Here is a 25,412-nt window from a genome sequence, read left to right as displayed (position 1 = left end):
GAATAAAAAGTTTCATGTCTTTAGGGAAAGAGCACTGGATTAGGACACTGGGTTAGGACTAACTGGATAGCTCTTAAAGAGTCAGTGCAAGTGAGATGGGCTGAAAGACATTCTATGCTGTATGATACAATGACCAAGCATGTGCTGCATAATCTTGAGACTGCCACTAGCAGAGTTTAGGGAAAAAGAGAAACTTTCAATGAAAACTTCGACTGCTGAATCCACCAATGTGAAATTAAGTGCTTTCTTGGGATGTCTGGTTAGTGCTTCATGAATACAAAGACATTTTAAAAGCAAAGGCTCACCAATATGATTGAATGATAAAATAAAATTCTTCAGATTCAAGGCTTTCAAATTAGATGCATTCTGCCCATTTTTGACTTTAATTACAATACCAGCAGAAATACTAACCTTAGTTTTCTCTCAACTCCTAACTGAAAGTAAAGTGCTTGCAAACATTGTATCTCTTACCTAGGATTTGTAACATTTCAGCCATGGCTCTCTCACCTGAGTCAGAAGGTCATGCGTTGAAGCCACACACAATGGAGTTGAGCACAATGAAGGCTGACACTCCATTGCAGTAGCAAGAGACAGCTGCAGTGACAGAAGTGCCATATTTCAGATGAGATGCTAAACCAAGGCGTCATCCGTTCAGGTGTATAAAAGCTCCCATGGCACTATTTGCCAAAAAGGTGCCCTGACCAATATCTATCCCTCAATTAAGATCACTAAAACAAATTATCTGGTTATTATCTCATTGCTGTTTGTGGGACCTTGCAGTGTACAAATTGGCTGTCAGGTGACCCCACATCATAACAGTGACTACACTTCAAAAGGGTACTTCACGTGCTTTAAAATGCTTTAGGATATCCTGAGGATGTGAAATATAATTTTCTGCTTTTGCACACCTGAGTTGAACTTCTAAAATGATGGCTACACATCATTGTAACTTGCTTAACAATGCTCCCCACCCTCCCACCCTGTAATCCTTTGTTACTACTTTCAAGATTGTTTTCCACCCCAGCAATTCATTTTTTCATTAATTCTTGTGATGGTGGTTATCCACCACCCCAATTTCAAAGATTTTAAAGTTTTCTCTTGGATGAAAGTCCTGTCATTTGTTCCAAACTTTTGGCATATCTCAGTATATAGAATAGAAAAATGCAGTCAATCCCTTAAACTGAGAGATAGAATCTCCCAACAACAGAACCAGCTCTTTGATCAAATTGTCCTTGTGAGAACATCACCTTCTCTATCACCGGGATTTGACACAAAAGAGAAGCAGATTGGTAAAATCTGCAACTCTTCCAATTCCTTTCTTGTACATTTATCATAATTTAAAGCTTTTCCACATTAAAAGAGTCAATGGTTTCAATTGAATGCAATGCTGGTGTTCACAGGTTCTCTAATTTAGTAAGTCGGTTGCTTGTTAGAATCAAAGTTTACTGATCTTCTGCCAGCTTTGCCCGTCTCTTCATCAGTTTCATCATTAGTTCATCAGTACCACCTGCAAAACATAGATGTGCCCCGTTATTAATTTAAAAAACCTTCTCTTTTCCTGATGTTGCTCCATTTTGTCCTCGCAGAGGTCAGGCATCTTTTGGTATATTACCTAACTGGTCAGTCTTTGTGTGGTGGGCCATTCAACTGCGAAAGACATCACTTCCAAGCCTGATCTTCCAAGTGTCAATATACATACATTTTCCAGCATAATCACTGAGCAGCGATCAGGCTGCTTGCTACTAGGCTGGATATTCTACATAATTCTATGCCAATGAGTTTACATATCAACAACATACACATAGAGCATAATGGAATATTGTACCCTGAATTATTATATGTAATTAAAATTTAAGAAGTGACAACAAATTGGAGTTTCTTGGGGGCTTTGGCCTTGTTTGCTGAGGCTAAGTAAGCAGTCAAGATAACATGCTTACGGGTTCCTAATGAAGAATCTTTTGCATGTGAGTTATCGTCAATATGGGTCTCATATGCATCACAAGTAAGGGGCTATGTTTTAACTCATTGATTTAATTTAACAAATATCAGCATTTTTATCAGTCCTTGAATTTGTATTAGAGGGAAATTACATATGACAATATCCTATAATACCTAAAAGTAAGGGCTACAGATATATAATAAAATATCCTATACATGCACTGCAGAAACTCGCAAAGGGCTCTTCAACAGCACCTTCCAAACCTGCAACTTCTACCACTGAGAAGGACAAGGGCAGAAAATGCATGGGAACACCACCACCTGCGAGTTTCCCTCTAAACAACTCACCATCCTGACTTGGAAATATATCACTGTCACTGGGACAAAATCCTGGAACTCACTCCCTAACAGCATTATCAGTGTACCTACACCACATGGACTGCAGCGGTTCAAGAAGGCAGCTCACTACCACCTTCTCAAGGGCAACTAGGGATGGACAATAAATGCTGGCCCAGCCAGCGACACCCATATTCCATAAAAGAATTTTTAAAAATCCAAGAATCATGTTGAGATCAGTTAATTAAGTAAAAGTAAGGAATTAAATCTGGGCCATTCCTAGTCTGTATAGCTCAGTATTGCAAAAAACTACTAAGGGAAGGGAGGCCATGCACATTATGATTGACAATGATATATTTTTTGACATATTCAGGACATAGTTGAAACAGTGTGACTATAGAATTTTACAACACAGAAGGAATCAACCCATCATGACTATGCTGGTGTACTGCTTTCTCCTCTATTTTTCCCTGTTTCAGTTATCTATTCAAGTTTCGTTATAAGATGTAATGAGCTCTGCCCCAATCATTTCTTGTGGGGAAATATTTTATGCTCTGTCAATCTCTTGAATAAAGAAGATTTTTTTAATCTTCGTCCTCGGTCTTCTCATGACATTTTTAAAATTAGTCATCTCTCTTCGCTGACTAGGGAAAATCATCTTTCCCAATTCACCCAGAAAAAACCCTCTCTATTAGCCTTTTCTATTGCAGTGGAAATTGTTATTATTTTTGGTGTGCCTCAGTGAAAAATAAAACAATTTATAAACAAAACTAGGAAATGCAATGAAAACTTGCAAGAATACCTGCAGGAAAGTGCTGAGGTGATTTTGGTTTTGCAGGAGTATGGCTGGGAGGCCTGTCACCTGCATTAAACCAAAAGACAAATTACATTTTTCAAACTGTATATGTTAATCACACAAACTTTGCAAATAAATTCAGGTACAAACATGGTTTTCTCCACTCACCCGCTATGTTCAACTGATTGATTTTTAAAAGAACTGAAACAGACAAAGAAAAGTCTATTATAGTACAGTAATCAGCATGTCTGAACCTAGAGTGATGTATCACAGTGCACACTGACCAACTGTATCACATTTACACAGTCTGGCACACAAGTCACTGTCACTTAAAAATATGTGATGCTATTTACTGTGTCAATGTCAACAATTGAATAGGATCATCAGAACAGATAGGTGGAGGTATCATATCAAAGATACACACTCCTGGAGTGCAGCAAAGGATTTGAATAGAATAGTAAATCTCAATTAGTGGGAGGTGGTGGCGTAGTGATATTGTCACTGGACTAGCAATCCAGAGACCCAGGGTAATGCTCTGGGGACTAGGGTTTGAATCCCGCCATAGTGGATGGTAGAATTTGAATTCAATAAAAATCTGGAATTAACAAGTCTAATGATGACAATGGAATCATTGTTGATTGTCATAAAAACCCATCAGGTTCAGGAATGTCCTTTAGGGAAGGAAATCTGCTGTCCTTACCTGGTCTGGCCTACATGTGACTCCAGGCCCACAGCAATGTGGTTGACTCTTAAAGTGCCCCCTGAAATAGCCTAGCAAGCCACCCATTTGTATCAAACTGCTATGAAGTCTATAAGGAATGGAACTGGACGGACCACTTGACATAGACTTAGGCACGAGAAACGGCTACAGCAAACTCAGCCCTGTCAACCCTGCAAAACCCTCTTTATTAACTTCTGGGGGCTTGTGCCAAAATTGGGAGAGCTGTCCCACAGACTAGTCAAGCAACAGCCTGACATAATGATATTCACAGAATCAAAAGATATCCCAGGCACCACCTTCACCATCCCTTGGTATGTCCTGTCCCACCAGCAGGACAGACCCACTAGAGGTGGTGGCACATTGGGATACAGTTGGGAGGGAGTTGCCCATGGAATCCAGGCCCATGAAGTCTCATGGCATCAGGTCAAACATGGGCAAGGAAGCTGCCTGCTGATTACCATGTTCCACCCTCCCTCAACTGATGAGTCAGAATTCCTTCATGTTGAACACCACCTGGAGGAAGCACTGAGGGTGGTAAGGGCGCAGAATGCACTATGGGTGGGGAACTTCAATGTCCATTACCAAGAGTGGCTCAGTAGGACCAGTACAGACTGAGCTGGACAAATCCTAAAAGACATAGCTGCTAGACTGCTAGACTGGGTCTACGGCAGGTGGGGATGGAACCAATGAGAGGTAACAACATACTTGACCTCATCCAACCTGTCTGATGCAGGTGCATCTGTCCATAACAATTTCAGTAGGAGAGACCACTGCACAGTCCTTGTGGAGTCAAAGTCCTGCCTTCATATTGAGGATACCCTCCATCGTGTTATGTGGCACTACCACCGTTCTAAATGGGATAGATTTTGAATAGATCTAACAACTCAAGGCTGGGCATCTATGAGGCTCTGTGAGCCATCAGCAGCAGAATTGTACTCAAAACCAATCTGTAACCTCATGGTCCAGCATATCCCCCACTCTACCATTACCACCAAGCCAGGGGATCAACACTTATTCAATGAAGATTGCAGGAGCAGCACCAGGCATACTTAAAAATGAAGTGCCAACCTGGTGAAGCTACAACTCAGGACTACTTGCATGCCAAGCAGCATAAGCATCAATTGATAGACAGATCCCACAACCAACGGATGAGATCTGAGCTCTGCAGCTCTGCCTCATCCAGTCATGAATGGTGGTGGACAATTAAACAACTCATTAGAGTAGGAGGTTCCACAAATATCCCCATCCTCAATGCTGTGGAGCCCAGCATATCAGTGCAAAAGATAAGGCTGAAGCAGTTGAAACAACCTTCAACCAGAAGTGCCGACTGGACCATCCATCTCGACCTCCTCCAGAGGTCCCCAGCATCACAGATGCCAGTCTTCAGCCAATTCGATTCACTCCACGTGATATCAAGAAACAGCTAAAGGCACTAGATACTGCAAAGGCTATGGGACCTGACAATATTCTGGCAATAGTCCTGAAGACTTGTGCTCCAGAATGTGTCACCTCCCTAGCCAAGCTGTTCCAGTACAGCTACAATCCCGACATCTACAGCAATGTGAAAAATTGCCCAGGTACGTCCTGTACACAAAAAGAGGACAAATCCAATCCAATTACCACCTCATCAGTCTACTCTTGATCATCAGTAAAGTGCTGATAGGGTCATCAACAGTGCTATCAAGCGGCATTTGTTTAGAAATAACCTGCTCACTGACACTCAGTTTGGGTTCCTCCAGGATCAGTCAGCTCCTGACCTCATTAGCCTTGGTTCAAACATGGACAAAAGAAATGAACTCCAAAGGTGAGGTGAGAGTGACTGCCCTTGACATCAAAGCAGCAGTTGACCGAGTGTGGCATCAAGGAGCCCTAGCAAAACTGGAGTCAATCGAAATCGGGGGAAAACTCTCCATTGGTTGGACTCATACCTAGCACAAAGGAAGGTGGTTGTGGTTGTTGGAGGTCAATCATCTCAGCTCCGGAAAATCAGTGCAGGAGTTCCGCAGGGTAGTGTCCTCAGTCCAACCATCTTCAGCTGCTTCATCAATGACCTTACTTCCATCATAAGGTCAAAAGTGGGGATGTTCGCCGATGATTGCACAATGTTCAGCACCATTCGTGAGTCCTCAGATACTGAAGTAGTCCATGTCCAAATGTAGCAAGACCTGGACAATGTCCAGGCTTGGGCAGACATGTGGTCAGTAACATGCGCAACACACAACTGCCAGGCAATGACCATCTCCAACAAGAGTGAAACTAACCATCAACCCTTGACATTCAATGGCAATACCATTGCTAAATCCCCCACTATCAACATCCTGGGTGTTACCATTGACCAGAAACTGAACCAAACTAGCCATATAAATATGGTGGATACAAGAGCAAATCAGAGGCTAGTAACTCACCTCCTGACTCCCCATCTACCATCTACAAGTCACAAGTATAATGGAATATTCTCCACTAGCCTGGATGAGTCCAGCTCCAACAACATCCAACAAGCTCAACACCATCAAGGACAAAGCAGCTGGCTTGATTGGCACCCCATCCACAAACATTCACGCTCCCCACCACTGACGCACAGTGGCAGCAGTGTGTACCATCTACAAGATGCACTGCAGGAACTCACCAAGGCTCCTAAGACTGCACCTTCCAAACCCATAAACGCTACCATCTAGAAAGACAAGGGCACAGGCACATGGGAACACCAGCACCTGGAAGTTTCCTTCAAGCCACTCACCATCCTGATTTGGAAATACATCGCTGTTCCTTCGCTGTCACTGGATCAAATTCCTGGAACATCCCTCCCTAACAGTACTCTAGGTGTACCTACACCACATGGACTGCAACAGCTCAAGAAAGCAGATCACCACCACCTTCTCAAGAAATGGGCAATAAATGCTGGCCTAGCCAGCGATGCCCACGAATGAATAAAAAAAAATATTATTTACCATTTGCTAAAACTTTATAGGGAACAGACAATCTTCATCCTATAAACACCACAACAATTTAGGCTCACCATACTGCAGCCTACTATTTCTTTTGCCAGTTGCTTATTTGGGTTGTTTTGTGGTTCCCAAAATAGCTTTTGTCTATTTTTTGAAATTGTTAAAATTGCTAATTTTATAACTAAACTGATTGAATAATTCACCAGCAAAGGACCCTCAAACTGTATCCTGCATGCCTCTACAAGGCGCTATCTTTATGAACAAAGAGGCTTTGTTTCAATGTTAAAAATAATCGCTCATTGAATGCGGAAATAATTGGATAATCTTAGACCCGTCAGTTGTGGAAGCACGTGAGGATATAACCAATGACCGGTAGAGTTACCATTAGTCATATCTGGGATTAAAGAAGTGTTATAATTTCTATTATATTGCTAACATTGAAATTAAGAACTTTGTGAACAAAATATCACACAAAAGTAATGTAATTCCGAAGAAAAATAGACAGAACTAGATCACAGTTCCTACATTCATTATTCATGTAACTTGGTTCAGACTCTTTATTGACCGGACTTCTGCTGCTCCCCTCTGCTGCAAAGATAAAACAGAAATGATCAAACACTTTCTATTTTACATTATTGAAGATAACGTCAGTCATTTGGCAGTATAGAACTTGAATATTGGTAAAAGGAGAGCCATGTTGCCGAAGCTTCTCATCTTGAATTCAGAAGGACAAACACAATAATGCCAAATGTCAAATGATCACAACAATTTATAGTATTGGAGAAAAGAATGTTAATTGGTTGCAAGCACTCTCTTCCCCTGTAGTATAAATTATTGTGATTGTTTGAAAATTGGCATTCTTGCATTTGTCCTGATGAGTGCAAGAATATTGAAGATCTTAATCTTAGTCTGTCACAAATATTTCTCCCTTATTTCCAAATGCCTCAAACTTGAACTCAATACCTGAGTTAGAATTAAAACAAAAACACTTGTTTCTGTGCATGGTATAATATCCACCAAGACTGCAAACCTTAGCTGTTTCAACTTCTCCTTTGGCTCCCATTCTTCATTAATCCTCCACAATGCCACCCCCCCACCCCCTCCCACTCCAGCACTCACCTGCCCCTCCAGCATGGGGATGTTAGATCCAATCTTAGCACTTCTCATGCCTTTTGGGTGAATATAAGCAAATTCAGCAAAGACTAGAAACCAAATCTGGGATTTAATTTGTTTTATGGCGAATTGTGACTTCAAATGAACTATTCCTAACCCAGATATTGAGAGTCATTGGATTCCTGGGTTGTTAATAATGTGTTGTACTTGGTTTTCAGTGATTGTTATGGATGTTTTATCTTAAGAACACAGAATAGAATAAGGCCAGTCAGCCAACCCAGCCCTTTCTTTGTAACACACCCTATTTAGGATTTATACTGCCATAACCTTTCCCTAGATTATTCGATCTTTCTCCAACAGTGTAGAACAGCAGGAAAATCATCCAAGAAACATCCACTATGAAACTTCTCTCCACATTTCAAATGTAGTGAGTGAAATTCCCATTGATATCAAACTAATCGTGATCTGCTACAGTCCATAAATTATATCTTCTGTTGGAAAAGACCAGGCTAAATGCCCTTTATAAATCTTTTTTGTCTCTACTGTAACCATCCCTGTAACCTTCAATTTATTTCATAATCAGCTCTTTGCTAACATAGTTAAATGAAATGACAATCACGACTTAATCAATGAACCATGCCTGGCTTGAGAGGCAGCTTTCGTTGAGGTTTGTATGATTTTTGCATCAATCCTGGGGTGTCTGGATAGTCAGATGGTAGCTTTGAGGAACGTTGAATTGGGGCTACTCTTGACATAGGCACTGGCTTCTTTTGTACCTTTGTGCTTTGACCTTTGGACACCGCTGAAATGAGAACAAAGGCAAAAAAAAACAGGTCACATTTTGGAAATAATTGGATATAACATTGACTCTGTGGAAACCTGAAGGTTATTGATAACTGAGACTTTTGGGAGAGAACGGCATAGAGCTAATCAGTTTAACAGCAACCGACAATCGGCAGCAACAGAATGGAAAATTTAAACAGTGGGGGAGAGTCAGCAGCAACAGAAGTTATAGAGCGCTGTCATGTCTTCTGGTTCCCATAAGTGAGGAGTAATCACACTTTAGACTCAAAATGCTGGAGCTTTATCGAATGTATTTCTTTCCGCTCTCCATCTGGCTGATAGACAGCTGCATTGTTACTCGGAACATGACTGCAGTGCAGCAGTGAAGTATGGCACCCCGGATGTACATTCCCAAAATAATTAGTTCCTATTTCTTTACGAATGGTATAACAATATAATAGACACAGAGCCACAGACACCGCAGAAGCAAATGGAATATTTCAAAAAGTAATGTCATAGACAGCACAGAGTGTACAGGTTGCAGGTAAGTTACACTAAATTTATTGGTTAATGTTCTTAGTGGTTAATATTTGTGTTTTGGTGTTAGCCAAACCATTAAGTAACTTCTAGGCTAAAAAGAATCCACAAATAAATATAAACTAAGAAGGGGGATGAATGTAAGGGAGACAGGTTAAAAAAACACCTAAACTGATGTCTGTACAAGGGAAGGAGCTGATTGATGAGTTATTTTTTGTCCAGATTAGGAATAATTCTTAAGGAAAGAAAGACTTGCATTTATATAGCACTTTTCATGACCATCAGTCAATGGGCGAATTCTCCCTTCCTGCCCGCAGCAGGTTTCATGGCTTGAGTGGAGAATCTATCAGGAGGCAAACTGGGAAACCTGCTGCAGTAAAAACAGGTCGCAGTTCCCCCGACAGTGCTTTCATGGTGGGTCGGTTACCCCGCCGACGAGTGGTGTGAACACCATTTACATTCATTAACATGTCACAAACGCTCATTAAAACAGCTGCTGGCCGGAATCTTGCCAGGCCTTCCAATCTTCCGTCATGTCAGCAGCAAATTACGTTGTTGTCAAACCCATTTAAAAAAGGGGGGAGGGGGGTGCACAAGTCAGACCTCAGTCCGCTGGTAACTTCGAGGTAAATGGAACATACCTGCCATAGCGCTGCGCCAGTCTTTTTGCGATGATCGCCACTCTGCTGGGGCTGTAATGTTGGTCTGCTCCTTCTCTTTGCTTTCATTGACCCAAGGAATGCTGTGGTATTCATGCAGGCCTCCACTTTCAGTGACTAGCACTTCAACTGGGGGTGGGCTGTGAGGCAAGGGTTCGGGCTGACAAACATGAGGAAGGCAATGGGGAGGGAAGGCTGTAGAATGGTAGTCGGGGAAGGGAGAACATGAGGGGGCCTTTCTAGGGTCGTCCTCTAAGCTCTTGTTGCCGCCGAGTGAGCAGGATTCAGCTTAGAAAGAAAGGAGAAAGACCTCCTTGTGATGAAAGACACTGAAAGCCAATGGCTTCATTAGCACTGTTAAAGGGCAACTCAGGACTCAGTGGCTTCACATCACAGTTACTGCATCTCAAGAATAACAGATAGGAACGTAGAATTTGGGAATGTAGACAATAGTGAGGGAGTCACAGCTGTATCATATATAGCATTCCATCAATGAAGGTCTGTATGTGTTCCAGATGTGACACTCCTAATGGGCCAAAGGGCATCCACTCATTGGCCATGAACAACTGATTGGTCATTAATATGCCACATCAGAGATTGGAGCACAGAGCTAGGTTGGGTCACTCATCTCAATTAAACTTTAGCATCTCACACAGGGCTCAAGATGTTATATATCAGCGATGCCATCTTGGTCACCTCAATGTGTGTGTTAGTGTCTCAGGGACAAGGCAGCATTAGCTGCCATGCAAGTAGGGCAGGAAAAGCTATGGACCCTTACAGTCTCCAAACGTGTAATCTTCTGAGCTTCACTTTCTTGCCCCTTGAATCATTAATATCTTCAATGTTTCCTTTCAAAGAGAAGGTAAAAGCACAAATGGATCCAGGGCTTGTTAGGGTCCTAATGCAATGGAGGAGGTGGAGGAGGGAGAGGCGACTCTGCGCGCAGTTCCAGCAGGAGAGACAAGGTCAAGTGCAGCCAGAGCATGAACAGGAGGGTCAGGAGGAGAGACCCAGACAATAGGGGCAACTCACCAGACCTAAGGTTTATCATCCAAGAGTCTCCTATTTACAAATGAGTGAGAGGCAATGCTGTGCATGTCTGCACTTGACCTGCGATCTGGTACATCACATTTGCCCCATTCTTTGTGAAGACCTGACGACAGGTGGAGTTGGAGGGTATCCCCAGCCAGTGGCTTTGAAGGCGACTGTTGCACTCACTTTCTTGGCCTCTGGTTCTTTAAAGGGATCAACAGGTGACATGTGCAGCATCTCTCAGTCTGCGACACATCAATGTGTAAAGGGGGTCACAGGAAGGCCCATCATTATATCAGGTTTGCTCCGGATGAAGATAGCCAGGCTGCAAGATTCACCGGCTTCACCGCCATCTCAGGCTCCCCAAGGAAGCAGGGTGCAATAGATTGTACCCATGTGGCTATACAGGCTCCATGGCAGCAGCCCCTAATGTTTATAAACCACAAGGGCTATTATTCCATCAATGTACAACTGGTGTATGATCACCAGAAGCACATACTGCACGTTTGTGCACAATACCCTGGGAGTTGCCATGACTCCTACATCCTGAGTCACTCCCAGGTGCCTGAGATTTTGGAGGGGCCTTTAAATCTGCAGAGATGGCTGCTTGGTGATAAGGGATACTCACTGAAACACTGGCTGATGACACCAGTGCATCGCCCTCAGAGTTGTTCTGAGGACAGGTAAAAATGCTGCTCACAGCTCCACACGCTCCCTTATAGAGCAGACAATAGGGCTTCTGAAGATGCGCTTCAGATGCTTGGATAACCCACTCCAGTACACTCACAACAGGGTTTCCCGCAATATTGCAGTGTGCTGCGCCCTTCACAATCCGGCAATGCAAAGAGGTGAACCCTGCCAGAGGATGACCTGGAGGAGGATGAGAGCTCATTGGAGGATGAAGATCTGGAGGTCCAGGAACCTTAGAAGGGTCAGCATGAGCAAGATTATGCCATGGAGGAAGGATGACGTGGGAGATGTGCCCAAGATACGTTAATTGCTGACAGGTTCCAGGAAGAGTAAAGTTAAGTGAGGGAATATGGCCCCATCTCTCCTAGCCCTCAATGTTATCTTCTTTCAACTCAGGAAATGTCCACCCACTTGCAGCAAGAATGAGTCCCGCATTCACACTTGCCTCATGAGTCACCAGGCCATGATCTTTGCTTTGGTCTGTGGGGCTCTGTGAGTGAGGTCACTCTGGAAACTGAGAGTCTACTCTTGTTCGAGCGATGCGAGAGAAGACTTGAAGCCTTCACCCCATCTAATGATGCAAACACTGCTGTGACTGAGTTGTGGACATGCTGAGGGATCCCTCCTCCCGTACGTCTTTTCTTCTGCCACTACCACTGAGGAGACACAAATGCTGCTAGAATATCAATGCTGATGACCTGCCATCACTCAATGGCATTCTTTGAGGAAGAAGTGCTGGAAACGCTTCCATCACACATTTCCAATAAAAATTTGACCACATCTCCCAGACATCACACATTGTGGATACTAGTTATACTGAGGTTGACATCACAGGGATGTTAATCTGACAGTGGGACACTATCACTGAGTGGGAGGAAGGCTAAACCTTGAAATAAGAGGACTCCAAAGTACAAAATCACAATGCCTTCAGTTGACAGGAACATTCACACAACCATCAAATGTATTAACAAAAGTGCAATTTAGTGCAACATGTATAACACACCCATGATCCAAAAGTGACATTAATTTATCTTAAATTTCCTAACTCTACACTGTGTCTGGGTGCAGCCCTGACATGCGCAGTAGAGTTGGAGGCAGCCTGCTGACTGCTACGCCCTGATGTCTGCAATGTCCTTGGCAGACGTCCTCTGGTAGCCCAAGGCTTGGAGGGCCCCGGCCTGATAAGTGTCACCTGCTCAGGGGCAGAAGCACCCTCGGCGGCCTGAGAAGCTGGAGTGGATGGGGTCACAGGCAGAGGGGGCTGTGAGCGACTGCACAACCTTGGAGTGTCCTGAGAGGAGGCTCCCGGGCTGTCTGAGCAGTGCTCATCCTCCCTGTGGGTGCCCGAGGCCCCACCCTGACTCCTGCAGGAGATGGTGCACCTGAAGGGGGGGTCAAGGTGCCTCATAGCCATGTCATCCACATCCTGACGGTGACACCAGCGTGTGTGGCTGTGAAGTGCATGGCCAAGCACAAATCCAGCAAGAACTGCTGGGCCAATGTCTCCATCGTGGTTGTCAGCCATCCCATGGTGACCTTGAGGTGCTCACATGTCGGAGCCACAACATCAGACAGAACACGGATGGACTCCTCCATCATTTGCTCTGCTGAGCGATTGCCGAATCTCTGCCTGACGTTTCTCTGCCCGTCGTTGCATCTCCAGCATTGATTTGGCAGCCGCAACCAGAGGCTCATCATCTGACTCGGAGCGAGCAGGTGTCGGTGACCTGGGCTCTCCCGGCCTCTGACTGCTGCAGGGATGTTTCAGTGAGGTGTTCCCCAGAAAATGAGCCCGAGCCTAATCTATAGCTGTGCCCCACCGATGTGTGTGTCTCTGAGCTGGTGAAGGGTGTGAGTGAGTGCCGTGACGGTTCTTCCAGAGCTTTGTCCTCGGATGAGGTCTGGGGGCTCACACTGGTGGTCCTGGAATGGTTTGGGGGCCTGGATCTGCTGGTGCCTAGAAAATAGAAAAGAGGGATTCAGTTAATGAGCTAAATAAGACTGCATGTGATTCACTGTGACTGTCAGTATTTGATGAACTGATGGCGCTGTGATCCGTACTGGATTGGTAGGAGAGGCCGATCTCCCCTTCCCCATGGGAGCATTCCCTGTCCTCCCCAACCAGCTCAGCTGCAGCCTCCTCGAATGCACTGAGGCCGTGGATGTTGGATGTCCCTCCCCCCGTCAGCACTCTCTCACACCTGTTGTGCACCAGCTTGGCCTGTATGAAGACGGAAGAAAGGCATGTGATGAGAAGAGATGGAACAGAGGTTGGGTGAGATGCCTGTCCCCTGTGTGTGGCAGTTAACTGGACACAGAAAACAGCAATCTGATAATGACCAGAGGCTCGAGCAAAAAAATCCAGTGTGCAGTGCATTCCAGACCTTTACTTCCTGCATAAAAATTTTTTTTCTCACGTTGCTTTTGCTTCTTCTGCCAACTATTTTAAATTTGTACTCTTTTGTTGTCAATCCTTTCGCCATTACTCCTTATCTGCTCTTTCCAGGCCCTTAATGATTTTGAAGACCTCCATCAAATCTCCTCTCAGCCTTCTCTTCAAGGAAAACAGTCCCAACTTGTCCAATCATGGTGCAGGCATTCAGAATGGGATTAGGCTGTTATTTGAAGAGGAAGAATATACAGGATTGCGGGGCGAGGGCAGGAGAATAGCACTAAGTGAGTTGCTCATTCGGAGAGCCAGTGCAGATATGATGAGCAGAATGACCTCCCTCTGCACGCTAACAATTCTGTGACAATTCACTGCAACACTGACAAAGTGCTGCACTGCCGGATCTGCTGTTTTTGGGATGAGGCGTAAAACTAAAGCCCTTTGTCCATTCCGCAGGAAAACATAAAAGATCCCACAGCGTTCTGTCCAGTTTCTTCGTCAATATTTATGCCTCAACCAAAAAAAATTATCTGACCATTATCATGTTGCTGTTTGTGGGAGTTTGCTGTGTGCAGATTGGCTGCCATGTTTTCTACATTGAAACAGTGACTAAATTCCAAAAGTACTTAATTGGCTACAAAGCACCTTGGGATGTCCTGAGGCCATGAAAGATACCATATGAATCTAAGTTCTTTTTTGTTTTCTTTTCTTTAAACATGCCCCATTGCTAGTTTAAATTAGAATGTTCTTACTGAGACACAATAATAGACGTTGCAGACTGTGGCGGATTTACCGTTAGTATGGCCCTGTGTTCAGCTTCTTTTTTGGCACCCCCTCCGGACACCCCCGCTCCCCCAGAATTGAAAAAGTGAAACTAAGGAAATACACAAATTGATCAGTGCTCCTTCACTTGTAAAAAGGTGCCTTATGAATAATTGACTTGCTGAAATCTAAGCTTACCTCTTTTCTGAATGAGGGGAAAGATGGTAAATATTGCGACACAAAGCGAGTAAACATGGAACTTGCTGACAAGAAAAGCCAAAAACCAAGGACAGATTATACAGAGAGAAAAAGAGAGAGAGAGAGAGAGAGAGGGAGAGAGAGCGTCTGCAGGTAAGGGAGAGAAGCTGACTGGATGCCCACTCGAAGATCGATATGTCAGTCTGTTGCTATAATTTTGTACAGAGACAGAGACAGCAGGTCGGAGCCCTGCTCCAGTGGCAACAGTTTACTGAGGTCAAACAGCACTGACAACACATCTGTTACCTAGGAGATCCGAGAAACATTGCACTTTACAGAGATCTCATCACTCACTGGAAAATCTCACACAGTGTCGCTCAGTGGAAGAGCGTGAGCTGCTGTTATGGTTTCAGGCTGGCCCACGTTACAATCATTTAAATTAAAATCAAATTAAAACTCAGCTCAAGGTCAATATTTCAACCTCTGACCAAACTGGCTGACGTTTTACTGAAACTCCTCTCCCCATCATAGCTTGCGAATTATAAAGAGAGAATGGGAATGTGCGGAGTAAGGCTCCGGGGCTGCCCAGCTCCTTTTCTCCAATATCCAACCATGGTCCATTTTCCAATCCAGTTTCTGGTGTCCCTCTGCACTGGACGTGATGCCTGGAGTAAGAGCCAAGGAATTATTCTGAAGGTGTGACTATGAAACCAGCTGATAGGATGTAGCCCAGAGTAGTGCCAGGCGAATCTGCCTCTATTTATTTCCTGCCATTGAGTCTAATTTGGTATTATTGAGGTAAGAAGCTAGCAGTAAGCATGAGTGTGGACTGCAATTCCTCCTGTCCCAGCATGGTGGGCTGGTACTTTTTAAACCACTTCATAGACATACCAAAATTTAAATACTTGCAATTATATAGCGCCCTTCACGACCACCAGGAGTCCCAAAGCTGTACAGCCAATGAAGTACTTTTGAGGTAGGAATATGGGAAAACTCCATAGCCAGTTTGTACCCAGTAAGGTCCCATACACAATGCAATGTGAAAATGACCAGAATATGTTTTGTGTGATGTTGACTGAGGGATAAATATTGGACAGGACACATAGGGTAACTCACCTGCTGTTCTTCAAAATAGACTCATGGGATCTTTTACATGGCATGGAAAGAGGCCCTTCGGCCCATCATGTCCGTGCTGGTCCTCAAGTCCCTATCCACTCTAATCCCATTTTCCAGCACTTAGCCTGTAGCCTTGTTTGCAATGGCTTTTCAAGTGTCCATCTAAAGACTTCTTAAATGTTGTGAGGGTTCCCACTTGTATCACTCATTCAGACAGTGAGTTCCAGATACCTTCCGCCTTCTGGATGAAAAAAACTTTTCCTCAAATCTCCTCTAAACCTCCTGCCCCTTACCTTAAATCTATGCCCCCTGGTACTGACCCTTCCATTAAGGGGAAAAGTTTCTTCCTATCTACCCTATCTCATAATTTTGTACACATCAATCAGGTCCCCCCTCAGCCTCCTCTGCTCTAAGGAAAACAACACCAGTCTATCTAGTCTCTCTTCACAGCTGAAACACTCCAGCCCAGGCAACATCCTGGTAAATCTCCTCTGCACCCTCTCCAGAGTAATCACATCCTTCCTATAGTGTGGCAACCAGAACTGCACATAGTACTTCAGATGTCGCCAATAACGTTTTATACATCTCCATCATAACCTCCCTGCTCTTGTATTCAATACCTCGACTAATAAAGGCAAGTATCCCATAAGCCTTCTTAACCACCTTATCTACCTGTCCTAGTCAAGGATCTATGGACATGCACACCAATGCCACTCTGATCTTCTGTATTTCCTAGGGTCCTACCATTCATTGTACTCCCTTGTCTTGTTAAGACATCCCAGAATGCATCACCTCACACTTGTCAGGATTAAATTCCATTTGCCACTGTTCTGCCCATCTTACCAGCCCATTTATATTGTCCTGTCGTCTAAGGCTTTGCTCCTCTCTATTTACCACACTACCAATTATCGTGTCATCTGCGAACTTACTGATCATACCTTCTACATTCATGTCTAGATCATTAACGTACACTACAAACAGCAAGGGACTCTGCACCGAACCCTGCAGTATGCCACTGGACACAGGCGTCCAGTCACAAAAACAACCTTTGACTTTCACCCTTTGCCTCCTGCCACTAAGCCAATTTTGGATTCAATTTGCCAAATTGCCCTGGATCCCATGGGCTCTTACCTTCTTGACCATTCTCCCTTGTCAAAAGCCTTACTGAAGTCCATGTAGACTACATCAACTGTACTATTTTCATCTGCACACCTAGTCACACCCTCGAAAAATTCAATCAAATTTATCACATTTGTTAGACATGATCTCCTCCCAACAAAGCCATGCTGACTTTCCTTGATTAATCCTGGTTTCTCCAAGTGGAGATTAACTCTGTCCCTCAGAATTTTTTCCAAAAGTTTCCCTGCCACTGAAGTTAGACTCACTGGCCTATAGTTCCCTGGTTTATCCCTACCACCCTTCTTGAACAATGGTACCACATTCGCTGTCCTCCAGTCCTCTGGCACCACTTCTGTGATCAGAGAGGATTTGAAAATTAATGTCAGGGCCCCTGCAATCTCCTCCCTTGCCTCCCACAGCAGCCTGATATACACCTCATCTGGGCTTGGGGGTTTATCCACTTTTAAGCCCACTAAAAGCACTAATGCCTCCTTCCTCTCAATGCTAATTCATTCAAGTATATCACAGTGCCCCTCCCTGATTTCTATACCTACATCGTCCTTCTCTATAGTGAATACAGATGCAAAGTACTCATTTAAAACCTCACCTACGTCTTCCGGCTCCTCACACAGATTGCCACATTGATCTCTAATGAGCCCTATTCTTTCCCTGGTTATCCCCTTGCCCCTAATATACTTATAAAATTTCATTGGATTTTCCTTCATTTTACCCGCCAGTGTTTTTTCATGCTATCTCTTCACTCTCCTAATTTCTTTTTTACGTAACCCCTTGCACTTTCTATACTCCTCTTGGGCTTCTGCTGTTTTGAGCCCTCGGTATCTGCCATAAGCTTCCTTTTTTTTCCTTATCCAATCCTGTACATTCTGTGACATCCAGAGTTCTCTGGTTTGTTGATCCCACCCTTCACCTTTACAGGAACATATTGGCCCTGCACTCCCACTATTTCCTTTTTGAATGACTCCCACTGCTATTGGAGATTTTCCTACAAGTAGCTGCTCCCAGTTCACTTTGGCCAGATCCTGTCTTATCATATTAAAATCGGCCTTCCCCCAATTCAGAACCTTTATTTCTGGTCCACCTTTGTCCTTTTCCATAACTACCTTAAATCTTACTGGGTTATGGTCACTACCACTGAAATGCCCCCCCGCTGACACTTCTACCACTTGCCTGGCTTCGTTCCCTAAAACTAGCTCCAGCATCGCCCCTTTCTCTTGTGCTGGCTTAAGAAGCTTTCCTGGATACATTTTAAGAATTCTTCCCCCTCTAAGCCTTTCACACTTTGTCTATCCCAGTTAATATTGGGGAAGTAGAAATCCCGTCCTATTATTACCCTATTATTTTTACATTTTTCTGAGATTTGCCTATATCAATCTGCCATTCTATCTCTCCTTGACCATTTGGGGATCTATAGTGCACTCCCAGCAATGTGATTGCCCCCTTTTTGTTTCTAAGTTCTACCCATTTGGCCTCATTTGAGGAACCTTCTAAGATATCATCCCTCCTTAATGCAGTCATTGACTCCTTGATCAATACTGCGACATACCTCCTCTTTTACACTCCCCCTGCACCCCCCCCCATCTTGCCTGAAGATTCTATACACCAGAATATTGAGCTGCCAGTCCTGCCTCTCCCTCAACCATGTCTCCATGATAGCAATGATATCATATCCCCATGTGTTAATCAACTCAACTCATCTGTCTTACTCGCAAGACTCCTTGCATTAAAATAAATGCCATCCAGCCTTACCATGCTTCTTTGTGCCTTAACTTGATTATAAATGCTCTGCCTTCCAGACTGGCTTGGTTTTTCTCTTTTGCTTGTCAGCACATCACCCACTATTATACTAAGATAAAAGCAAAATACTGCAGATGCTGAAAATTTGAAACTAAAACAAAAACAAAATTAGCTGGAAAAATTCAGCAGGTCTGACAGCATCTGTGGAGAGGAAGACAGAGTTAACATTTCGAGTCCGTATGACTCTTCACTAGAGTTCTGATGGAGAATCATATAGAATCAAAATGTTAACTCTGTCTTCCTCTCTACAGATGCTGTCAGACCTGCTGAGTTTTTCCAGCAATTTTTGTTTTTGGTTTTGTTACCCCCTACTATACCTCCACTCTGTCAAATTAGCTTAAATCCCACCAACAGCACTAGCAAACCCCCACCAAGGATGTTGGTCCCGTTCCGGTTCAGGTGCAACCTGTCAGACTTGTACATGTCCCATCTTTGCCAGAAACGGACCCAGTGATCCAGGAATCTAAAGCATTCCCTCTGCACCCTCCTTCAGCCATGCATTCATCTGCTGTATCCGCCTATTCCTATATTCACTAGCATGTGGCACCAGTAATCCAGAGATTACAACCTTGGAGGTCCTGCTTTTCGATCCGCTACCTAGCTCCCTAAATTCTTGTTGCAGGACCTCATCCCTCTTTCTACCTATGTCATTGGTACTAATGTGAACCACGACCTCTGACTGTTCTCCCTCCCCCTTCAGAATGCCCTGCAGCTGTTCAGTGACATCCATGACCCTGGCCCCAGGGAGGCATCACACCATCCTTCCCTGGAGTGTCTGTCTGGACAGGAGCAGATGTTGCTGAGACCACCCTGGGTGTCCGTCATTCCTGTCACACACAAGGCTTGGCCCCAAAAATAACTAATTTAATTGGCGCTTCCCTTCTTAACTTTGCAAATGCAGCATCAGCTCACGCACCCAGTTTGAATGTTTTGAACCCACAACCATCTGATCCAGAGGCCAGACTGCTAGCACTGGGGCCTTTAACCTGTGGCCCTGGCTATTCATTCAAACAACCAGTGAGTGAGCTCCCGACTTGCATTGACAATCATGGGCTGAGGGGAGTGGACAGACTTCACTATTGTTGGGTAAAGCAAGTTGGCTCACCATGTGCCCTAGTGTGTTACGGTCTGCTCTAGGCTTGTTAGCAAGTGGCACATCTGGTATCAGAGAAAGAATGTATGTGGGAGGAGAGGGATTTGTCAAAAAAGGGGGAAATATAATTGCTGCAGCAACCTGGCTGGAAAAGGAGCAATTCCTAGCTATCTGTTAATATAATTTCTGAACATTGCAATCTCCTTTCAAACTTACTTTTCTAAGCGCTGCTTTCTTGGTGGAATAGCAAGGTTTTACTATTACATTCTGAAGGTTTGACAGAGACTGAGGCAGACCCACTTTGTGAAATGACTTTGTCAGTAAAACAAGTGCATCTGAAAGGTGTTTTCTTTGGGTATGTTTTTGTAGCTGATCAGAGGCAGAGATGTTGCCGCGACCACCCTGGGTGTCTGTCATTCCCATCACACACAAGGCTTGGTCCCAAAAATAACTCATTTATTTGGCGTTTCCCATTTTAACTTTGCAAATGCAGTATCAGTTCATGCACCCAGTTTGAATGTTTTGAAACTCATTCATTTTGGTCCTCCCCTATTGTTCGGGGGCCCCATGCCATGGCACAGTGCGTTTCATTGTAAATCCACCTCTGGTTGCAGATACCCAGGCCCATACACAATGTGGATGTATAAACATACCAATTCTGTTGGCATACATGTTGGAGTCTAAGTATGGTTTCAAAGTTCCATTGGTCTCTTTTATAAAATGATCAACAACTTCCTGAAGGGTGCTGTATTTGACCTATGGAACAAGAGAAATGGCTGTTTATTGAGTTAAGAGACCTCAAATCACAATTCCTTATCTTCCTTGGTCTTATCTACCACCTATAATATATAGACTTTTAAAGCTCAACTACAGGTGCCACATGTTCTCTCCTTGTAAGAGAACCTTGTACTACAGATCTTCACCTTTATCTGGAGTATCCAAATGAAATAAAAATCTAATTAATGATAATGTATAAGCAAGCTGCAGCTCATTTATTTCATAGAATGGATATAAAGGTTAGCTCAATAGAGCAAGAAACGACTTAATTGAAAATAGCTAACATACCAGGAGCTCTGAGTCAACAGAATGGCACTTTTAGGCTAATTCTGACTTTGCAGCTTTAGCATGCATCCATCCTGTCTGACTGACATATTCTGTTGCTCTTTATGTTCCTTAAGATTAGGGATAGCAGTATTGCAGGAAGACAATAGTATATATCTTCTCCAGTATGAATGGAGCCAAGGGAAGTACTCAGATTGACTTTCTTGCTGTCACGCTAAATTCCTCCTTTCTTTTCAGTGAAATACAAACAATAAGGCAAAAAGCGCAATCATTTAGTAAGTCGATGAGCATTGCGAGCTCAGTGGTATAACATTAAACATGGCAAGAATGATCTCCCAGACTGAGAACATAACAATAATTCATCAATAATAATAATCTGTGCCAAAAGTGAAATTTTAAAAAATCTTCTAAAAATGCTCAATGGATATAACTGCCAGAGCAAGCTAGTACTAAAAATGCTAATAGAAGGCATGACAACATAAAGATGTCAATGTGTTCATGAATGCCCTTCAGGAAAGGGAACATGCCACCTCCATCTGACCTGGTCTACATGTAATTCCAGATACACACTCACGGCAATTGGGGATAGGCATGGGAGGTACTAAAATCCTATTGGTCAGAGGATGCACCAAAACCATATTGGATATTGGATGCACTAAGTCCCCATTGGCTCTAAAAGATGTATCAAAGTTCCATTGGCAGAGGATGCCATAAATTCCCATTAGCTAGGGGATGTTCTAAAATCCTATAGGGCACCTGATGCCCTTTGGGCATGGAATACAATTTCGGTGGAAGGTCCACGAAAACTCCAAATAAATGAATAACCAGGGTGTCTTCACCATTCAATTGGGAGAACCAGCAGATAATCTTTGGTGACTTTCTCCAGCTGGAGTCCATCAGAAACATTATCAAACTGTGGCCTGTAAACCATAAAGTGAACATTAATTGAATCTCTCTCGAACTGATCATATCATGAGCTGTGAACACTATCCCAGAAACTCTTGTATTCCCAGCAGACTATTCATGTTTATGCACACTATTAAAAATTGCTTTATTGCAATCAGATCATTTACTATCTTTGAGTAGCTAGCACTGTCTTTCAGAAGTTAGGATGGGTCATCAGGAATGTGCCAATTTTTTGCAAGGTGTCAAAGGTCGTGACAATATTTGCAGTGATTGCCAACAGCTGTGCCAATATTTGCAACGCTTACTCTACACAAAGATTTGAAAATTACCGAAGTTTAAAATTGTATAAATTTTTTGTCCTTTCTTTCCAGTTTCAGATTCAACCAAACATTCAACCACAAGACACCTCAAAACTTTACAGTTAACAAAGTACTTTTGAAGTGTAGTCACTGTTGAATATGTTTTTTATTTTTAGCCATAGCCCGCAAAGTGCATTCATTGCATAGAAGTCATATGTGCATGATAAAATATGGAGGTCTTAGTCTGTGAGATTTCAGCATAAATTAAGCAAGAAACCTACTGGATTGTCCAGCTGGATGGCAAATCCATCATCTTCACAGGTCACCTTGTAATGCTTTATGACTCGCTTGCTGAAAGATAAGTTTGAACTATGATTAAATGTAAATACAAACAAATTGAAAGCACGGAACTTGAATATTGCTGAAAATAGAGACACGTCACCAAGACTTTTTTGTCTTGCACTCATCCGGACAAACACAAGAATGCCAAATTTCAAACAATCACAACAACTTATACTACAGGAAAAAAGAATGCTGATTGGTTGGAAAATTAAATCCGATTGACTGAGGCAAAGTCATGAAGAAAGCAACAGGAAACTACAGGCTCCCCAACCTCCCAGGTAATTCAAAAAAGGTGCAAGGCTTGAACATATTCCTTTTTTTTGCAAAGGACAAGTCATGGCATATGAATGTATGTCTTTCTAATATATGACCTGGTTATCTTAAATTGATTCTTAGTGTAGTTTTTAGCTCAGAATTGTTCAGCAAATGCTGCCCAAATGCAGAATCACATCTAACCGTAGCTTTGTTTTGGGTTTTGCAAGCAAGGGTGGTTGAGTACGATCTGTATTCTGCCTATTATGAGAAACTAAAGAAACATGTTGTTTGATTTGATCAGGAACTGGACGTACATCCTACATACCTGGCATCACACCGGCACTGAAACTCATACACAACATTGCTCAATAGTATGGTAGGTAGACTGTCTTTTTGAACTGAAGGCAGCATCGAATCAAAAAGCACATTTCTTCGATTGTTTAGGGAGATTGAAGAAGGACATGTATCCTGAGAAATATAAATGTGCTCCCCAGATCTCAAGGCAGTTTCATTGTAACAATTCTGGATCCTAGAAGTAGATTTAGGAAGTTCACTGAGAATTAATTACCCTATTCCAGCCCCCTATAAAAGTGACATGCTCACACTGCTTATGGGAATGACTAACTCCATTGAACTCAAAATAACATATTCAGCAGGCCAGAATTCATAACACTTGCACATTATTTTGGTGACTTTGGATCTATGGTTCCCAAAGCTCTCCACCACTGAAGTTTTCCTCATATTATGTTTGTGTCTTTTATAGATTAATTGATAGCAATTGATTGCTATAATTAGTCAACAACTTCATTATTATCGTATCATGCGATTATCTGGATGGCAGAGGGAAAACTAATTTTCTGTCCAGCAATTTTTATGTTTATATTCCTTTATGTTCTTTTTTATTCATTCATTGGATGTGGGCTTCGCTGGATGGGCCAGCATTTATTGCTTATTCCTAGCTGCCCTTGAGAAGGTGGTGGTGAGCTGCCTTCTTGAACCGCTGAAGTCCATGTGGTGTAGGTACACCCACAGTGCTGTTAGGAAGGGAGTTCCAGGGTTTTGTTCCAGCGACAGTGAAGGAACGGTGATATAGTTTCAAGTCAGGATGGTGAGTGACTTGAACGGGAATTTCCAGGTGGTGGTGTTCTCATCTATCTGCTGCCTTTGTCCTTCTAGGTGGTAGTGGTCGTGTGTTCGGAAGGTGCTGTCTAAGGAGCCTTGGTAAATTTCTGCAGTGCATCTTGTAGATGGTACACACTGCTGCTACTGTGCGTCGGTGGTGGAGGGAGTGAATGTTTGTGGATGTGGTACCAATCAAGTGGACTGCTTTGTCCTGGACGGTGTCCAGCTTCTTCAGTGTTGTTGAAGCTGCACTCATACAGGCAAGTGGGGAGTATTCCATCACACTCCTGACTTGTGCCTTGTAGATGGTGGACAGGCTTTGGCGGGTCAGGAGATGAGTTACTTGTTGCACGATTCCTAGCCTCTGACCTGCTGTTGTAGCCACAGTATTATACGGCTAGTCCCGTTCAGTTTCTAGTCAATGGTAAGCCCCAGGATTTTAATAGTAGGGGATTCAATGTTGGTAATGCCATTGAACATCAAGGGCGATGGTTAGATGTGTTCTGAGATTCACTGTAGAACGTTTATGAGGCAGTCACCAGACCTCTTGGGTCCTATTTTAACTCAGTGCAAGTGAGTGAGTTTTGAATGAGTTATCTACCTAATATTATTAAAGCCCTTCAACACCTCAATTAAAATTCACCTTATTCTTCACTGTTCTAAGCAGAACTGCCCCAGGCTGGAATTTTTCATGGAGGCAGAGGTGGGGGTGAGCCTGCCTCTGTTGGGCCAGGAAGCCACGACCTAATTTTACAGCTGTTAGGCTGAATAGTGGCTCAGGTTGTGGCTTCCACTCCCATTTTGGAGGAGTTCCTGCCAATCAGATGGCCAGCAGCTCTACACTCCCAACATTGCCACCGGGAGTGGTAGCCATTGCTGGGACTGCAGCAGTACCCCATGGGGAGCAATGAAGAGGCCAGACTGCAAGGTAGGTGGGGTGGTTTCATCGGAGACAATTAGGGAGCCCCCGACGAGGGTAGTTGGGGGTAGTTGCGATTGGATACCAGTGAGAGAGCTGTGATCAGGGGCAGTGATTACTATTATGGTGGGGCCCTCTGCTGGGCACAGGGTGCCTGAATAAGAGAGTCTCCCACACCAAACCTGCAGCCAGGCTGCCAGGGTGTATCTGACAGCCTTAGGATGTTGCTTTGACACACCCCTGCTGCTGGTAAAATACCAGTGGGAGGAGGCCCTTTAATGGTCACTTAAGGAACTTCAATTGACCTAAGAGTGGGTAGGTCACCTGACACCTATGCATACCCAATTTTATGCCCCCTTCCCCTGCCTGCTTGCTCCCATGGGAGCTGGTGTGTAAAATTCTGACCCCAGTTTCTCTAGTCTCTCAACATAACTTAAGTCTCCCATTCCTGGAACCATTCTTATA

The 25,412-nt window shown here is 43.6% G+C and overlaps 1 protein-coding gene across 4 annotated transcripts in view; it reads right to left on the bottom strand.

Annotated features, from left to right (window-relative positions):
* Positions 1–992: 992 nt before the first annotated feature.
* Positions 993–25,412, bottom strand: part of LOC121277360 (signal-transducing adaptor protein 1-like) — a 60,461-nt gene continuing 36,041 nt past the window's right edge. For 3 of the 4 annotated variants that reach the window (XM_041186737.1, XM_041186740.1, XM_041186739.1), the window contains 7 exons: positions 22,591–22,660; positions 20,696–20,798; positions 8,490–8,651; positions 7,262–7,324; positions 3,239–3,271; positions 3,077–3,136; positions 993–1,507 (listed from right to left, as the gene is read on the bottom strand). In XM_041186737.1, the coding sequence (XP_041042671.1) occupies positions 1,443–1,507; positions 3,077–3,136; positions 3,239–3,271; positions 7,262–7,324; positions 8,490–8,651; positions 20,696–20,798; positions 22,591–22,660 (556 nt within the window). In that variant the 3' untranslated portion in view covers positions 993–1,442. The remainder of the gene's footprint in view (positions 1,508–3,076; positions 3,137–3,238; positions 3,272–7,261; positions 7,325–8,489; positions 8,652–20,695; positions 20,799–22,590; positions 22,661–25,412) is intronic. The other variant, XM_041186738.1, reaches the window with a different exon arrangement.

The sequence above is a fragment of the Carcharodon carcharias genome, chromosome 4 (assembly GCF_017639515.1).
Source record: "Carcharodon carcharias isolate sCarCar2 chromosome 4, sCarCar2.pri, whole genome shotgun sequence".
Classification (NCBI taxonomy): Eukaryota; Metazoa; Chordata; class Chondrichthyes; order Lamniformes; family Lamnidae; genus Carcharodon; species Carcharodon carcharias.
This window is presented reverse-complemented; position numbering and strand designations above follow the sequence as displayed.